This window comes from Labrus bergylta, chromosome 16, assembly GCF_963930695.1.
Source record: "Labrus bergylta chromosome 16, fLabBer1.1, whole genome shotgun sequence".
Taxonomy (NCBI): Eukaryota; Metazoa; Chordata; class Actinopteri; order Labriformes; family Labridae; genus Labrus; species Labrus bergylta.
The window spans coordinates 24,201,659-24,220,988 of NC_089210.1; the positions used below are offsets into that span (position 1 = coordinate 24,201,659).

The 19,330-nt window shown below is 40.7% G+C and overlaps 1 protein-coding gene across 10 annotated transcripts in view; it reads right to left on the reverse strand.

The window, feature by feature from the left end:
* Window positions 1-19,330, reverse strand: part of baiap2a (BAR/IMD domain containing adaptor protein 2a) — a 64,857-nt gene that overhangs the window by 12,849 nt on the left and 32,678 nt on the right. For 7 of the 10 annotated variants that reach the window (XM_065964903.1, XM_065964906.1, XM_065964902.1 and 4 more), the window contains exons 4-6: window positions 12,858-12,921; window positions 10,921-11,011; window positions 6,372-6,509 (exon numbers count right to left, since the gene is read on the reverse strand). In XM_065964903.1, coding sequence (XP_065820975.1) covers window positions 6,372-6,509; window positions 10,921-11,011; window positions 12,858-12,921 — 293 coding nt within the window. The remainder of the gene's footprint in view (window positions 1-6,371; window positions 6,510-10,920; window positions 11,012-12,857; window positions 12,922-19,330) is intronic. The other 3 variants (XM_029279838.2, XM_020647249.3, XM_020647269.3) reach the window with 1 other exon arrangement.

A 19,330-nucleotide genomic window follows, 5' to 3' on the forward strand; every position in this document is an offset into this window, starting at 1 on the left:
CTGAGCCACAGCCGCCAGCAATCACTGCACAGCTCCACTGGAACACTCAGTGGTTAAGTGCACCTTTGTGGTAAGAGTTCATCATACTCATAAGACAAATAGACCTGAAACAAGACATAACAGGTGTAGTAATGTGTGTTTAACAGGTACAGAAGAAAAGGAGCAGGGGGCATGTAGCTTTAGCATTATCACTTTGTCTTAGCACTAGCCTTCTAAAATCAGGAAATGCCAGAGTTCCCACTGTTCCCACAGTTCCTTGATGACACATAAACACACACACAATGGTCAGTAAGAGTAGTGAGAAGCTACAGGGAGTCTTATTTTGAAGAGGAAGTGGCATTCAGGGGGCCGTTGTGAGTGTGTGCCTACACATTGTATTCACAATCAGCACTGTCTGCAGGTCAGAAGCTGAAAGTTTGAGATGCTGTACTCATGAAGTAGGTCGACTTCATCCAGTTTCATGGCTTAAATACAGACACATCTGCTGATAAATACTGACCTAGATAAGAGAGTGTTATATTTACATCTAATGGTTTGATCCAAAGTGAACTTTTCTTTGGGGTATAGGCTTTGGGTTTGAGTTGTCTTATTGATGTGTTTCATGTATTAGACACATTTAACATGGCTATTAACAAATATGTTTTATTTTCACTTTCTTTTTCTCCAATTCCCCTCTTTCCAATGCTGTATTCATAAATCTACAGAACTCCTGATCATTTCCTGAAGTTTTCAGTGAGATACACATGAAATCTCCTGGACTCTGCTTCGCCCACCATCTAGGATATCTTGTAAAACATTACAGTCGCCTCATCCTTTATATGTCACGGATTGACATAAAAGACAAATACAAATTTCCCTGACATTTTCAGCACTACATGGTGAAAACATTTCTAGACTGCATTTAAGTTTAAGTGGATTACTGTGTTGTTTCTTGCCTTTCACTTTCCGCCAAATGAGAGGTGAAAAAAAAAAAGTCATAATCCGTGTTGTTGTCGTCAGAGCTGCGGTGTGACTAATAGTTCATCAAATGCAGTCCCAAAGCATCAGAGATTTTTCTAAAGTTTCACAATTAATCCCACACGGGCTAATGAAGTCTGTGAAGTTAGAGTTCCCGCCTTCAGCCAAATGGAAGTTCCTGTGGAGTGCAGATGCATTTCATTTAGCAACCACCAGAGCACACTACTTCCCTGCTGCCGACAGCTACAGGGTTTAGTTCATGGGAAGTATGGTGGTGGTGGGGGGGGGGGGGGGACATTTCAGGTTGGCTTAATGATAATGAGCACAAACATTTTGAGTTACTGGCTTTTTTGCATTAGCGCTGGAAGAGTTCCAACAACACCATCAGAGACGAGGTGTCAAATCATGCAGGAGACAGGATGAGGAGAGCCTGACATTATTCTGTTCTTTCTGTATATCTTAAACTCAAATTAGAGCACTTCGAAACCCGGCTCATTCTGTTGCTTTTCGAGGCACACGGTGTTACATGAAATGATTGAGGAAAATCACCTCCAACAAGGGAGAGCATTTACGCCTCTTGTCAAAATCCACATGGCCCAATTCTACCAGCATTCAAAAGGTCACCAAAGTAACCCAAGACAATGAGCGCAGTGGGAAAAGCCCGGGGAGACATCAACCTCTATTATATCTGAGCGACCTCAGGTTACATCACAGCTGGAATGACTTGTTTTGCAAAGGTTAGGAATATAAATGAAACCCGCTACACGTCAACGCAGGTCCGACTGAATTTACAATGACTACAAATCCCCTGATGCATCAGCCCAAACCTGCATTTTATCTTCATGCACTTTTTTTGGTCGTTGCACTGAACACTAATGGTTACAGTGATTAAACGCAGTGGGAATGGAGAGATTTACTCCGTCCCAAAAGCTATGCATACAAGAGGATTCACAACCAAAACGTTTCACTCCTCCCTGTGGGGATTCTAAAGCATCGTCTCGGCCATGCTCTTCTCTTCCTTCATCATGAGCACCCTCTTGCAAGCAAACAAACTGTACTGTGACGCTCCGGGGCACAACAGAAAGCGGCAACACAATACAGTACCCGCCTGAATCTGCTGCTGTGTTAGTATTTGTCAGTGTTTATCTGCTGCACTTGCACGTCAACATTATCTTTTCTTCCCGCATCTTTACGGATCAGCAGCTCAGTTTGGAATCTTCTTTCTTTTTTTTTTCAATTTTATGACTCCAAGCTAAAGAATCCCCTCAAGCTTATCTAACATCTTCTGGAGACATTCTGAACTCTCTTTCACCAGCTCTGCCCTGGCTCTTATTAAAACAGCCTACGTATATGCATTGCAAAAGGAGTTTATCTAGATGAAACCCACCCACCCACCCCCCCCCTCTCTGCGATACCTTAAGACTACTCCATTGAACTACATAATGAGCTGATTAGCATTTTGGCAGACGGAGGCTTCACCCAATGATGAGACGGCAAAATAAAAGTGTCCTTCTCTTACTCTGTCATTCCTCCTTCAGACAGAGGAGTGGGACGGAAAAAGAAAGTGAGGGAGACAGAGATGGGGATCAATGGAATTCAACAACCATCTGCGTCCACTGCCAGACTCCTCTCAGACATGCTTTACTTTTTAATGAAAAGGAGAGGAGATAAAGAAAAAAAAGTTGGTGCTTCTCATCCATTAAAGTAACACAGATGTGGTGGAGGAGGATGAGGAGGAGGAGGAGGGAATGGCAGGCTCGACTTAGAGACTTTGTGCTTGTACTTGTACTTGCTGTTCCGCCTCTTATTGACCGTAGAAAGCCTTCTCCATCGGAAAAATCAAATCAAACACTCTGGGATGTCTGCAGAGGGTCACTTTCTAAGCCTCTCTAGATGGATGTTTGTCATTGTGAAGCACAGGTGTTGAAGTAGTGCAGGTCTCTCTCTCTGTGTGCGTGTCGTTGCCCTCCCAGGGGGAACTCCGGCACAAACGAGTTGACTTTTCCCTCGCACGCCCACAGCCCTGATGTGATCAGTGGAAGTGAGCAGGCTGGAAATGAGAAAGGGAGATTGATTTTCCTGCGTCCCTGCTAACCGTCTGTACCGTCATGAGTCCAGAGCCTGATGAGTTCGCTTCTCCGCACAGATGGGCAAAATTGATCCGTCATACGGACTCAGATCCACCTATTTAAATAGTTCCCTTACTTTTGCACACAAACTCCCAGAAACTGGCCGTAAAATAAAACAATCACGGTACTCAAATGATGAAAGGAGGAAGAACCCCTGACTTTTTTTCTCTTTAGTCTCCTTCATTCCAAACTTTAAATTTGAGCAAATAAGAAATCAAACTTGAAATTATGCTATGCCTTTGGTACCTCTTCTGGGAGCACGACTTGGATACGATTTAAAAACTGTAAATGAGATGTTTTGTGTTAATTAAGCAGCATTGCATATTTCATTAGATAAGCTGTTTTTATTTGTAATGCCCTTGTGTCCTTTAGTTACTGCCCTAAACAACATTTAAAAAGCTTTCATTTTGCAGCGCTTAACACCGCACAATATAGTCGAAGGAACATTTACAAGCTTAATGAGCACTACATGTGGAACTAGATCTGTACTTTTAGCCTTAATCAAACTTGATAATACTTTGCAAACATAGACTGTTAATATTAATGGACGAAGCCTGAATGTTGTCAGCCATCTGTTACTGCAGAGGACTTCAGAGGCTCATCGGCAGTAGCCGCCATGCTGGAAATCCTGTCTCAGCCTTTAACTTTCAGTCAACCTAGCGACCGGTTGAGAGGTGGAGCTGAGTTTTAAGCCTCTCGACGAACAGTTACATCGTGCCCGCCTGTCAATCAGGTCAGCTACGCGCGTAACTATGTATAACACGTATCGTATAAATAATAATATTAAAGTGTATCTGTGTGTAAATGTATTTACAAAGAGCAACAGACACCTACATTGTTGCACTATGTTACTAAGTTACATTTTATGGGATTTGCGACATGACTTTCAGCACAAATATCACCTAAGGACTCTGGTTTTAGTTTTAATTGGACAACTTTTTTGTATATTATTTCACAATAATGGGCAAAATATGCAAAGTCATTCCAAATTGTTATTTGTTTTTTGGAAGGCATATCGGGACCACCCTGTGAGTGCATTGTGACCCCCCAGAGGGTCCGAACGGCCACTTTCTGAACCACCAAAAAAATAACAGGCCTTAAATGACACCAAATACGCATTTAAATCTGCATTTTTTTATGAAATTTAATACACAAGTCATTTTATTTACTTTTTTAGACAAAGCTTTGCAGCAAAATGTGGTCCAATGAACAACGCAGGCCTCAAGGGCCTTGAATAGATATTTTTAAAAAAGCATGTTCATCCTTAATCAAAATTCATAACTCAATCTTTTTCAATTTTTGTAGAAAGTTTTAGTTGATTGGTGCTGACACATCCCGGCAATCCAGTTTCTGTTTACCAAATTATGCTCTATGATATAATGGAAACCTAACAGACACCTAATAATGCAGCACTTAAGGCAGTCAGACGGGGACGTGCTCCAACTCGCCATTTTCTGCTAAGATTTACTGGCTTTGTGCACAGAAACACCCCTCCCATCCTAAGCCATGCAACAAAAACACTACACTACACTGCTGCACACACACTGCCAGCTTTGAAACCTCTTGAATGACACTTCACATGTGACGACTCCTCATCGTGGTATCCCCGACACAGCGGAACAAACTCCACGTGTCACAGCCGTCACATCAATCCAGCAGTGACAGAAAGGAAGAGACAGATGTTTGTGCGTATGTGTGACTGTTCAGGTGATTTTTTTTTTGTAATCTGAGCTGAAAAAAAAAATGTTTTTTTCATTCCCAATGAACTCTAAAGATACAGCTACTGGTCCAGTTATCAACTTGATTCTGTCATGGTTCACATCAAGACCAACAGCAGCTCAGCAATTACCCTGCAAGCCTTGACCTGTTAGAGTTTCCTTTCCACACCCTGCAGGCGGCCTGACTTTCAGCTTCCATTGAAACCTTCGGGAAGGAATCAGCAGGCACACTATCGCCATTTTCTGCTGTGTCATTTTTTTTCTTCTTCTCAGTTTGACAGTAGCACTTGCTGGAGGACTAACCTAATAAAAAGTCTGTTTAAAAAAAAAAAAACACCACAGTGAAGGGCCTACAACAGGGGTTTAATTCAGAGATGGTGCTTCTGTGTCTACTTGGAAAAGAACACCGTCAGTGCTCCGCCTGTCATATCGAGTGAAGGTAAACTAAATGTGAAAGAAATCTAATTAAATGATGTCCAACACCATAAGTTAATTCCAGCTCATTATGTTACTTGAGCTGCTCCGTCTGAGGTCGCTCTGCTATGGAAACGATCGCACAAACACAATGCCAGCCAAAGCAAACGCTGCCTTGTTCCCTCAGAGGATCCTGTGACTGCTTGTTCGACACACAAACATGATGACAGGTTGTGAATATCAACCATCACACTCCTGGTGACTTAAACTCAATAAAACAGACCATACAGACCAGATCTGGATCGGAATCTAAACTTAGGAGGACATACTGGCTGCTGCATTGTTGTCAGAAAAGCCAGCACTTCAACACAGCATGTTTCCTTAATGTCTGATCATATAGTAAGGTCATTTTATGAATTAATTCAGTAGATATCTTACATAGTGCTCCTGAATGCTGCTTTCAGCTTTTATTTCAAATGTCTGTGTTTGAGGTCCATCACCAGACAACATATCTACTCTCTCTTAATAATGAGTCAGCTGTTTTTCTGGTGTACACACAAACTTTACTCACTCTGTCAAATCCCTGATAAAAGCCATGCGCTGAGACGATGGAGGAAGTGAATGTCCACTCCTCCAGTACATCAATCAGTGATGCCGACTTATTATCCTCCACACATGTGTCTATCCTCCTGCTGTATGTGTGTGTGTGTGAGTGTGTGTTTAGATGTACGAAAGCTTGGCAAAGGCTCACACTTCATAATCAAACCTCTTCTATTTGCCTTCCCACTCAGGGCACCTCGTCGCACTGCCTCCACCCCCATCCATCCTTGCTGTTTTGTGAGTTCTCTTTTACTTTATGAAGTCATTATATCGCACCAAGACTCATCACACTCCAGTCCAGTCACCCACATACAGGAAGGATCTGTTCAAACCAAGTACAGCAGTGCTCTGAAATGGCTTCAGACAAATAATTTAATGTCCTTCATCTTTTTTTTTTTCTCTCACGGTGTTTTGTCCTTTGTTCTTGCTTTACAGTACAACATCAAATGAAATGTCCTTTGGCCTACTTTGATGGTTGTTCATTATGTTCATTTCCAGGAGCAGGAAGTCATAGTTACCTGGCTTTGGGCAAATTAAGTAGCTCCAATCTCACCTGCATCTCCTTCTCGCCGTACTTGGAGGGGTTCTTGCTGCCCTGGCTCTTCCTGCGCAGCTTCTTCAGCTCGCCCTGGCACTTCTCCAGACTCTCCCCTTTATTCTTGTTTTCCATCTGGTATTTCTTCAGGGCAGCCTACGAGGGGCGACAGGCAGAGCACAAACACAAAATTAGGACAACTAATGAAGACACCTGGGTGGGTGAAAGAGGCACAGAGGTAAGGCACAAACTATCTTTTCAAAGTTTTTCATGCTAATTACTTCCTTACAAACAACTAATGAATTCAAATATTTTCAACACAGCATGACAAATTACCTTGCACTAACATGTTTTCACCAGGGCTGTTAAATAATAAATAATTACAATTTATTCACTATGAATCGCTAAATTTCAACAGTTAATCGCGATTAATCACGTTTGAAATTCCCATTAATTCACTCAAAAAGTAAAAATTGTTAGGTTTTTATTTTGAATTTGTATACTGTCTTAAGCTTAGACTATGTTACTTGCTGTTTGAATTCAACCCTGCTTTTATTTTGAAAAAAAGTAAGGACCATCTGGTAGATCAAAGGTATGAAAAAGGTCACAAAAGTGAAAAGTTTGATGTCATTGTGGATGTTGTTTTGGACTCATCAGAGATTCAGCAGTGTCATTCTTTTCCATCACTGTGACTACAGGGAGACAATGTGGACGTTTATCTACGACACGCACAAAGGCAAAAAACAGCATGCGATTAATCATGATTAAAAACACTTAAAGCATTCATTCTGACTTAAATTAATCAAAATTAACTACCTCATAATGAAATCCCTAAGTCTCACAAGTTTACGTTTTATATGAAGTTAAAGTCTGATATGATACAAGTTCTGGTTCAAAATCAAGACCTTATATAACCAGAGTTTTGTATTTATTCATTGATTTTTATCTATTTAGGTGCACACTTAAAGGGTCAGACTTGTTTCCATTACTTTAATGTCATTACAAGTAAACTAAAAATCTGCAAACATGTGTGCTTTTGTTTCTCGTAATTTCAGCATTACAGGATTCAAACATCATTTAAGATTTCCTAAAAACACTGAAAATTCTCTACGTCTGATAAAGCTTTTTTGTGCTATTTTCAATTAAATTGAAAATCAAAACATAAAAAAAAAAAAAAAAAAAAAGAAGAAGCTTGATTTCATTCTTATCATCCAAAAAAGGATTTCAAACCTAATTTATTTCACCCATTTTTGTGCAGCACAGCAGATGCAGGCAGGGACTGATTGGAGAACATCTCAATGGTGCATTTGAGAAAGACTCTGACATCTGAGAGCAATGTCGTGTTAGTCTAATTAAAGCGAAAAATCAACAGAATTCTTTGCAATTCTTCCTCTGATTATTTGTCTTCCAGGTTACACATCTGTTTAACTGTCTTCTATTTCCAATCTTGAGAAGAGATTTTGAAAGTGAAAAGAAAAGAACATGGTTGCATGCAAAATTTAAGCGCCTTCCCTTGTCCGTTCACTGCCAGATTTGATCTATTTATTCATTTAATTTGCTCTTAATTATTTATTTGTCGAGAGCAACAACTTTGTTTCCGGATTGTACCAGCTCTGTTGCTATAGTAACCATGTCCGGTGTGACAAAGCTTGTGTGGTTTCAGTATGAGGCTAAATTGGCAACAGAGCTCCTTCATGAGGGTTCACCACCCACATTTGCAGAAGACGACAAGGTTGCAGGTATCCTTTAGGTGCTGTTGAGCTGTAAAAAAAAAAAGAGGCTGGAAAGAAGAGGCTGTTTGTTGTCACTGGAAGACGAGCAGGATGACACATGCTGTGTTTGGATTTCATAACAGAGATGAGTGGTGTTACAGTAATTTTGTGGGTCTGAGCTGGACTGGAAACAACTATAACCACACATCAATCACACGCTGGAATCTTACTTTTAAAGCGTATCCACTGTTGATTCTTTTTCAAAGTCAAGAGCGCCTCGGAAATATTATACTTGTCTGATAAGTTTCCACACAGAATGGAACAAAACATGCCTCTGCACTGATGTCTTTGAAACTCAACAACAATAAATGACTCATCCTTTAACTCCCATCTTGTCTTTGAGGTATAGCGAGTCGAACTGATATGGGCTGCTCCGTTACCCATATCTACAATTTAACTCCCTCCGTTTAATCCGCAGAGACTCCCCAGAGAAAAGTCCCCGGCGCATCGATCACACAGCGGAACAATTGTTATGTATTGTGAAAAAGTTTGGCTTTGGTTTGCGGGGTCACATTGTGTAAACAAGATAATATCTCTGGCATGTGCCTCACCGAGCTGGATTGTTCCTCCTAATTAACAAGGCAAAAAGCTTGTTGTCGCCAGCGCCAGCGCACAAATCTTAGTCCCTGGCCACTGCTGCAGACAGATAATTAAAGTGATTAAATCTGATTGATTGATCTGACTTAAAACTGAGAGGACATCAGATGAACTTTGGAATACTTGGAAAGTCTCACCATGGACACAAATGCTATTAATCGCTAATCTCCTCTGTTGGCTGTCAATGTATATTTCACACAGGGAGGGGCCAAAAGTAGACACAATCAGGCACAAATGCTCGAGGTAAAAGCACTGAATCGACTTCTTTACTCAATAAAAAGTACAGAATAAAAGACTCTGAAATGTACACTCTAAGAACCTCAGCAACAAAACTAACATCATTATTACTTTAAAAAAGATGTTCTTTACATCCTCATGATAAGCATGGTTGAAGAGCCACTCAGAAGGCAAAGGCCATCCATTAAAATCAGAAATGTACTGTATATACGCTCTTCCTCATGTTTCCGTCATTGTCGAACGTAAAAGTAAGCTAGGAAAGTCGCTGAAAGCTAACGTTAGCCTTGTCCTGAAAGAAGCTAATTGGTTCAAAAACTGTTTTTTTCCACTATAAAATGTGACCTGGTGTCTCTCTGGATTTGAAGTATTTATCATCTTTGTAGTTTAGGATCAATCAGTGATCAGTTAAACTATCTAATCTTGTCAGATTTGAGATGTTTAGGACGAACAAACTAGAACAAAGATGCTAGACACGGTGACTACATTTGAGCTCCCCCCCCCCCCCCGAGCATGATGTCTCAGAAAAATGCCCCCCCCTGTGATTAAAGTCTGTTATGCTTGTTATATTCCCATGACTACATACCATTTAGGGTTAAATCCATCTTGTTGTTGGGAAAGCAGCGCATAATGATGAGAAATTAACGTAATCTACTAATCCCCTTAAATTGCATTGCAGCTAAAGTATCGAGCCTGTTTTTCTCAAGCACTGTTCAAGTTTAGCAAGCGAGTTTTTGTACCTTGTTTATTCCTACCTCTGATTATTCATGCCCAAACTCTGACCTCTGTGTAATAAAGGAACAGTTGTAAAACCCCGGGGAACCCATTATATCAGACAAGAGACGGAGAGAGATGCAGACACAGAGAGAACACAGAGACACACACAGAGACACACACACACAGAGACACACACACACAGAGACACACACACACACAGAGACACACACACACACACACACACACACACACACACACACACACACACACACACAGATCAAGTCTTAGAACCCAGCGAGCACCCCTCTGCGTCTTTTTGAACAAAGATACAAAATTTCAGATGATTAATTCACAAAATCCGAGGCAAAATGGCTGCTATTATCACTGCAGCGGATCTGAAGGGAACTCATTAAATGTAATAGATGTTAAAAACCTCAGAGATGCGTCGACAGCAGGGAAATGTCGGAAAATAGTTTATGTATCTTCATTTATGCCCGAAGCATTACATTTCCAAATCTGTATCTATATATCAGCTGGAAGAGGAAACACATTTAGAAGATGTGTACAGATTTTTCTTTTAGACCTGCCATGACAACATCTGATCCTACTGATAAGTCCCCTCTGTTTAATCTAGAGCCAAAAGTGTCATTTAATTTTAATGGAAATATTGCATTCAGTGTGTGTGTGTGTGTGTGTGTGTGTGTGTGAGAGATTCAGAAACTGTGCGCCACGGTAGCTTGTATCTTGTTCCCAACAACATTATAATACAATAATGGGAACGTTATCCCATCCCCCCCAAATCGACGCACAGCAGTGCTGCTCCACACTCAGCTTGCAACCCACTCATTCTAAAGATATCACATGTAGACCAGATCCACAGTGCTTACACACACACACACACACACACACTCGGAGAGAGGGTTTTTATCGTAATCAGTCACCCCCCTTTGACGGGTTAGTAGACACGAAATGTTATTTCAAAGCGGTTCTGTTCTTCCACAGTCACATCCTCTAATTGTCTCAGAGAAAGACTTTGATCCAGATGTTGAGACACATCTTCACCTCCATCTCTGTTATGTAAAAGCTGATGCAATGTAATAAAAAAAACACTACAATGAGACAAAAAGTGGTGTGTGTGTGTGTGTGTGTGTGTGTGTGTGTGTGTGTGTGTGTGTGTGCGTGTGTGTTTATTGGACCGATGGCTGTCCTTGGGCTTTTGGGGGAGAAAGAGCCAATCAGATACTCACAGTCAGATAACGGGCGTCCAGCTCCACCTTCTTCTCCAGCTCGGAGAGCAGCTCATTGTGGAACGATTTCAACTGAGGAGGAAGCATGGACACATATAGGGAAAACATGAACAAGAGTTATTGCACAAAATCCATAATGGATGCTGCTTGGTGTGGCATTTAAAGTCGAAGACGTCCACATTCACTTGGAGTATTCAATTGACCAATGATGTGTTATCTTCATTTACGCAGTTACTGAATAAATGTTTTACCAACAAATTCCTGGCATGTGAAGCCCCTCTCAGCTTGCTAATCACTGTCACAGATTCAGTGCAATAATATGACACAATAATCAGTCACTCGGTTGTAAATGTGATGCGTCTAAGGAAGAGAATACCAGAATAAAATACTCAATCTGCACTTTGCTGAGATTTACTTCCACTGCTGATAATAGGATTTTAACTGCCTAAAATATAACTGATTTTCCATTGTTTTCCTAAACAGCTTATAGGCATGCTAAAATACAGGATCGGTTTGGGTTCTTAGCAAGAAACTTCACAGACATGTTTTGGGGAGCTCTAAGACCTATTTAAACTTGTTGAAAAGGAGGCTAATACATGACCTTTAATGCAACAACTTCAACATGTATTTGAACGTGTTTAATAAGCATCATCCCAGCGAGCTCAAAAAGGATACATTGTACTTTAAATAATCTGAGATGGAGAAAATTATCTTTTGAATGAGCTTATTCAGCTCAAAGTGGTTCGAGCGTTTTCTTTTTGCAGACTGAGAACTTTGAATACTGCTCCAGATTTCTAAGATTAAACTCGTGCTGAGTTGCTAACACTGAAAGGATCAGCATGCAGAACAGAAGGGATTACATGGACAGTGAGTATGGGCGAAGGATTGATAAGACTTAAAACAACTACATAAGGACAGCCGGCTCCAGTTACCATCCACTTGATTGCACTCACACTAAACACTGTCATACAAGCACATTACCTATAATTCTTTACAACTCAATTAACTCCCGCGTCACCTTCCGTGTTGGCAGTTTGGATTTATACGCGCTCAGCAGGTCTGTTCGTTCAATAGGAGTCCATGTTCATTTAATTATAGTGGATTCCTTTCACTGCCCACAGAGGCTCTGCAGCTAACCGACAGATCTGTGTCAGATTTGTTGTGGAGCGTCATGTGACAAAGACACAAATTAAAATGTGCTATTGTTCTACAACATGCAGAAAAGCTGTAATCACTTCTCACTAAAAGTGCTAAAAGAGGACAACCTGGGCGCTCTGTTGAAATGGGGCAGAGGCCATTCTACCTATTTTAAGTTATTGTGCTTCTAGATAGACTTTGAAACTACTATTTACAGTAAGGTGAGACAGTTATCTGTTGATTTAAATGTATCATTCATCGAAAATCTTTGCATGCATCTTTGTTTCGTATGCCCACTTTGTCTGACACCTACCCCCCTACCAGCAGTTCCAGGCATTAGAAATAACTATATGGAAATAGCCAATTTTCTCAGATATGATCTCATTTGTCCCTGTAGGTCATTAAAAAGCAACACAATCAAAATCAGTGTGTTTCATAACTAGTAAAAAATTCCTCATAGAAGCTTTAATATTTCAGTCATTCCTGTTGGACACTCATATTTATGTCTAATCTGTATTTACTTTTGTTGTTTTCTTTGTCAATTGTGTTTTAATCAATCATTTTCTATTTGCATAACTGTGTCAAGTTTTATATTTTTGATTCTACAAAAACTTTTCTTATAAAATAGAAAAATAAAGCAAAATATTAAAACATAATGATAAAATGTGATATGGCTGCAATAACTTATTGCCTTGTCTAAACTAATATAGCTGAAATATTAAAATGCTCCTCGTTTTTTTTGACAGAGCAGTAAAGTCAAACCACACAGCAAAAACAACAACCTTCAGCTCAGAATACCAACCATCTCCTCTAGCTGCACTTGGATCTGTCTGTGGACCTCAGCCATCTGGAACAGCACATCCCCTGCACAGAGAGAGAGAGAGAGAGAGAGAGAGAGAGAAAGGTGCATGAACAACACTCAACAGCACAATATCTCCTATAGCAAAGAGAAACAGAGAGGGGAGAGAAGTTAGGGGAGCAGAGATTAAAAGGAGGAAACAAGAGAGAAACAGAGACCCCCCCCCCCCCCCCCGAACCCGGCGTGCAGAAGCTCATGCACAAGACACAAACATACAGGACAAGTGACTTATAACTAGGACAACGAAGAACATGATGAAAATTTCCTTTTTGGTACAAGATAACAGAAAAAAAAACAAGAGGAATGAAACAATGATGACAAGCACAAAAAAATGGAGGACACAAAATGCTTTAAATTATTTTTCTTCAGGCGTGTAAGTTTATGTCTCGTGGAGATCAAGCATACTGCCTTTCTTTGGTGAACCTGAATAAAGGCAATATATATAGAGAGAGAGAACTAAAAAAAAAAAAAAAACATACACCTAAAACAAAAAGTAAAATAGTTTACAGTAAAGAGTAAAATAATTTTTTTCCACACAAAAAGGAAATAAAAAAAAAAAGGATAAGGAGATAAGGTCATGCATCTAGTGAGTGTTTTATATTTTCATATATACCTACAGGCTGCCTCTTCTGAATGTGCAGTGCATTGTCAAGAAAAAGGAGCACAAAGAGCTACGTTGAGCGAAGGACACAAATACATATAAAGACCTGGTGGAAAGACAAGTGTCAGAGCTGCATGTACAGAAAAATGAGACACACATACATACATTTTCATGACCAAATGGTCCAAAGCCCCCGAGCTTCATTTGTGCCAAATATTACTCATTTATAACTGTTGCCTGGTGAAAAGATGGATTCAGATTGTTTCATTACGGCTTGTATCGACTATAGTTTGTAACTCAGACAGGATACTACCATTAAATGTATATAAAGCACTATTTCTAAATGGAGGAGGAAGTACTTCTGGATATTCGTGACAGAGTATGAGGAGAACACTTGAGCAGAGAGTTTGTCCAAATGTTCCTCCTAACTCTGCACGCCTCCTGTTGTGTCCTCTTCTAAAGCTAACCTGTAAGTGAGAGTATAATATGAGAGTGTTTACACGTCACCTCAGTGAAATATAAGAGCTCGAGAAAAAAGTGGTTTCAGTGCAAACGTTTCAGCAAAAAGGGGCTTTGGAGTGGTCTCCGTCTCAGCAGACATCACGTACATTGCAAATTGCTACAGACAGATGACACTGAAGAGGCCGTGAAGGAGCTGTTTTTAATACTCCAAATGAAAAATAAAAAGGGGACATTAAAGCGGTGAAGCAGGCTTGGAGTGTAAAAGTGAGAAATGCAATATGTAATTATTTTTTCAGGAAAACATTTATTAAGAGGTGATTGAAAGGTTACACAGTTTGAAACTCTTTTCTTTCATGTATTTAATGCAGCATGCTGGAGAAGCAAATAGGAAGCAAATAGGGCTTTCACACTTGCAGAAAACTCCTGAAAAAAAAAAAAAAAAAACTCAGGAGGAGCTTATGTGTATGTGTGAACACTAACAGCCACATTTTTCACTCAAACTTCACCCAGAGTTTCTCCTGCCCAAGATCTCTCTGAATGTAATTAAACGGCTGCATTACGTTTTCTGCTCGTCAGTATGTTGTTCACCGCTCTTGTGTTGACATTGTGATTCCACCAAACTATACGCAGCATTGATAGAAAGGCAAACATTCTCATTATAGCATCGCATAGAAGACTTTTTTTTGTGAAACTCCATTTTATTACTTTGAAATCATTGCAAAACATTACAATGTCATTGTGCCACATAGTGTTATTAGTTGATTTCTATTTTTGTCCCATTTTCCTCCCTCTTCACTCCAAGCTTCCTCGACCCCCCAAGGGCCCTCTGAAAAGCCACCGGGGAGGAAGACCCCCATTTAAAAAACAACAACACTGTTTTATATTTGGGGGGGCACAAACACGCCGACACAAACACTTGAAGGAATCTTGGTGTTCATGCATTACTTTTAAAGGAAAGGTATTCTTAAATGACTTTTTTCCCTGATTTCAGACTATCCACTATCCTATCTCTACAATAAAGGCACAAAAAGCCCAAAAAGAAAATCAAAAAAAAAAAAAAAAAAATTGCCTAGGGCCACCCCCCTAATATAATGGTAGGGGAAACACTGCATCATTTGTTCCTATAAAACATACTGTGTGTTCTTTGTTTGGAATACTATGACAAACATTTGTCATCAGTGCGGATGTCTCAGTTTGACAGGATGAAAACAGGATGCCAACTTGCAACACGTGTTCTGCAAGGTTTCAGAGAGCGCGATGCAGTTTTAAATCTTCTAAAAGACTCAATCTATCTCAGCCTTTCTTACCATTTAGTTTGCATCAACTACAGGTTTTGGACTAGTTCTTTAAGTACACACGTGTGAAGGTTATTGGTTATATCATGGATATAGTCCAGAGAGCAGATAAAACACAACGACTCTACTGAAGAACAGTAATCTAAATGATTGTATAATTAAATGAAAAATCCTCCAATCAGAACAAGTTATGAACTTTTAATATGTTGTCTTTAATCTTCTGTTCATAAACTGGCCTATACTTACTGTACAGGTGCCAATAGGAGTGAGTGGTTCACCAGTGCATCGTTAAATCTGCTTAGAGCTACATCATTCTGGTGTTATGAACCATAAATCAAAGGTTAATGTGCTGCTATCAAAAATATGTAAAAGGAGAAAATAGTAAATCAACAATAAACTACTCTCATACTCTGTATCTTCTGTTTTGTTTGTTTTGTTCTGATTTATGTTTGTTTTTATTGTCTGTAAAGCACATTGGCTTTAGGTTTGTACAAAAGGTCCTAACAAGTAAAACTGAAATGAATCACAACCACTCAAATTCTTTTTCAAACACCTTTCACTGACCTCACCACAAACATAAAAGTGGGGTGCCTCATAATAGACGAAGAAACAAATCAAAGAGCAGAAGAGGATTTTTTGTTCTTCTCCATTCTGCAGTCAATGCAGCCATTGCCCCTAAAGAAACTCCTGTATACCCATGACACTCGGGTCTTCTGTGCTGTGGTGCAACCTGCCCGCTAATGGTGTGTCTCACAGGATCCTAAAAGCGGGCCAAAGCGTCCTGTCAGTTCCCAGCAGGCCTGCTAAGCTGCTTACAGATACTCATCCCTGATCACAGCTCGTCAGGCTTAGAAACCCCGGCATTCTGTTGGCCGCTTCAACTAGCTGGATCAATTAACAAATGAGCAGCCATCAGTGTACCGCGGACTCTCACACACACACAGACAGACACACACATCATCTGGCAGTAGGACAAGGGGTTTGTACGAAGCCAGAGAGGTAAAGAATGAATGAAACTGCGCCGCTCTCATCTTGTCATCTGCAGTTTCATTACTGCACAATGGACGATGCCAAAGCGTAGAGAGAGAGAGAGAGAGAGAGAGAGAGAGAGAGAGAAAAAAAAAAAAAAAAAAAAATCACACTTCGGAGATGCAAATAGTTACCATGGCAACTTCATATCATATCACACAACAGCAGTAACAGAAAATTGGACTGCAGTCTTCAGGGGCAGCTAACGGCGGGGATTCAATCAAAAATCAATAAAGAGGCATAATGTGGAGAATTTTCAATGTGTTTGTGCAACGTTATTGTTTCGAACAGGAGATCTCTGGCAGCTGGCATGCCACAACCTGCGAGGTTTAGTGGAGGAGCTGTCAGCCCGACCAGGATATCCGCATACCAGCTAAAAGTGACATGACAGACACAGTGTCCACAGTGACACGTAGCCGCACACATGTGCATACACTCAAGCCTTTACTGTAAAGACTTGTTGTTACCAATATGACCGAGCTGGCTTTAGCCCCGCCTGTTTCCCTGACTGAGAGAAAACAATAGTTCCTTTGTGAGGAGGTGAGCTGAGGTTGATCTGCACCTGCAGCTCTGCAACAACAAGCAGCCACATGCCTGCTAACTTAAAGCACTGAGTCAGAGACATGGACACAGCACTACATGGACACGGACACACTGTCCCCCCCTGAAGTATGACATCAGCTTGTGTAGATTTATTGACTGCTTGTGTAACAGAAGCGATGATACACCCACACAGGTAGAGAGAAGAAGATGAAAAAAAACAAGAAAAAAAACACTGAATAACAGAATGTGGGCTACGGAGCAGGAAAAAAAAAAGTGAGAGTTTGCAATATTAAACAGAGAGAACAAGAGAGACAGAGATGGAGGGAGGGAATGGAGGTGGATGGAGAGACACTGAATCACTGGTGAAGGTCAAGCTGGATTCACTACGGGTTGTCATGGTAGCAGGATAATGCTAGGGTCGTTGCTATGGGAGAAGTTGCAAGATGAGGGTGCAGCGGCTGCAAAGTGTTGTGTTATGAAACACTGTTTCAAAAAGATCTCCACCCATTAGCATACACACTTCCCCTGGGGGAGGAAAGTGGAGTACTCCTCACCTGGGGGAGGGGGAGAGGGGGGGGGGGGGGGTCTGTGTACAATGTGTGTATGTGCATGATGTAACAGTGTGTGACAGTACAGGGATGTTAATACCTGCCTACCTAGCATGCTAAGTCACAAGAGAAACAAACAAGTGGGCAAGCGTAATAATGGGGTTGCTGGATAATGTGCTAGACGTAGATAATAGCTGAGAGTCTGGGTGGCCATGTGTGTGTGTTTTATGTGTGCACATGTGTGAGTACACTCCCTTTAATCCAAAAGATAGGGAGGCCTTATGTGTGTTACTATCTCTCGCTCTCTCTCACACACACATCTAATTTTTTTAAGGAAATGGATTGAACTGGCCTCCCACTTTTCCCGTTTCTTCTCACTGGAGAAAACTATTGACATATATTTTACACGTTACCAAAATGAGGAGTTATGTCATCACAGCTGTTCAACCTACTAGCCCAATATAAGTTTGTACACTAACTAACGGTGTCATGCATTTAGGCCATAATGAAGACTTTACAGGAGAGATGAAAGCAAAGTGGGGCAGGGTACCCTACAGTGGAAAATCATCTCGTCATTCACCCTAAGAAGTCTCAGGTAGCTTGTCCCGCTTTGTCTACTGGATAAGACGTTATGTAGCAAATCCAACCATCTGGTATCAGTGAGCCAAAATCCTGGCCTCTTTTTAAGCCGCTGCTCCAAAAAGCCTCGACAACACAACTTGTTTTATAACAGCAAGGAGCTGCAACTGTACAGTGTGGATCCACTTGGATATTCTATAATATAGAAACTAGTGGTTCTCCAAACCTTAACCATTGAAAGGCCCTCAAATTGCATTATACAACAGTTGGGTTAGACCAAGTCATTTGATTGGACAGGAGGCATGCCATGAACGCTGATATAGAGTACAACATGATTGGGACATTAACAATATGTGTCATTCCGCTTCAGGTGTTCTGAATACTGTTCATGGATGTTACATAACTAACCCAGTAGCAAACCGTCATTGGATAGAGGGTAGCAAATGCTGAATTGCAAAGATGCACATACTTCCTGGTCCAACAAGTCCAATAGATTTAAGTTGGTCAGTTTACAGTTAAGCTACCAACAAAGTTGAAGATGTCACATGACATAAAAAGAAAACAGAGTATGGTTTCAATGCTGTGTTTAAAAGGTGTTATGTATTTATTTTGTTGAGTACTTACATTAGCTTAAATATTTCCACTGTAGGTCACACGGTGGTGGTAGAGGCTGCTGTGTAGAGAAACCCATCAGAAGTAACTAATCCCATTCAGTGGGGTTAATTGTCTTGCCCAAGGACACATCGGACACGTTGCTGCATGAGCTGGGGATCGAACCCCCAACCTTCCGGTTGAGAGATGTCCGCCCCGTCAAAGCTTCTGCTACATGAGGAAGCTGGAACTGTAACTGAAAGCTGCCGTACTGTTGCCCCATGTGCTGCTATGATACAAACATCATGTCAATTATACTTGTATACATTAGCTCGTCTGTAAACATATTCTCTTCCTCATGTCTGTTTGGCCCGTTCGTCTCGACTACAGTCAACTCAGAGTTCGTTTTAATCAGGGGTGGAGTGGAGGAGAATCACTCCCACGATTCCCCGCAAGCCTCAATGTAATTTTTTTTATTATTATTTTTTGATTGAGAGCAAGTAATTTACACACTGTGCGTTTAACGGCCTCCTGAAATTGAAAAAAAAGTCAACAAACTGACAGTGACAGAGGGGCAGAACACAGAGGGGCAGAAAACCACAATGATTGATGCGGCCTGGCTCACTTTTTTCTCACTTCGTGATCAATAGAAATGTTCAATTTAATGTGAGTTTAGGCTTAGAAGAATGCTCTGAAAAAAATGTTCAAGTTGCTGAGGTCATGAAAAATATCATAGCCTCAACATCCCATAACATTTATGAGACCT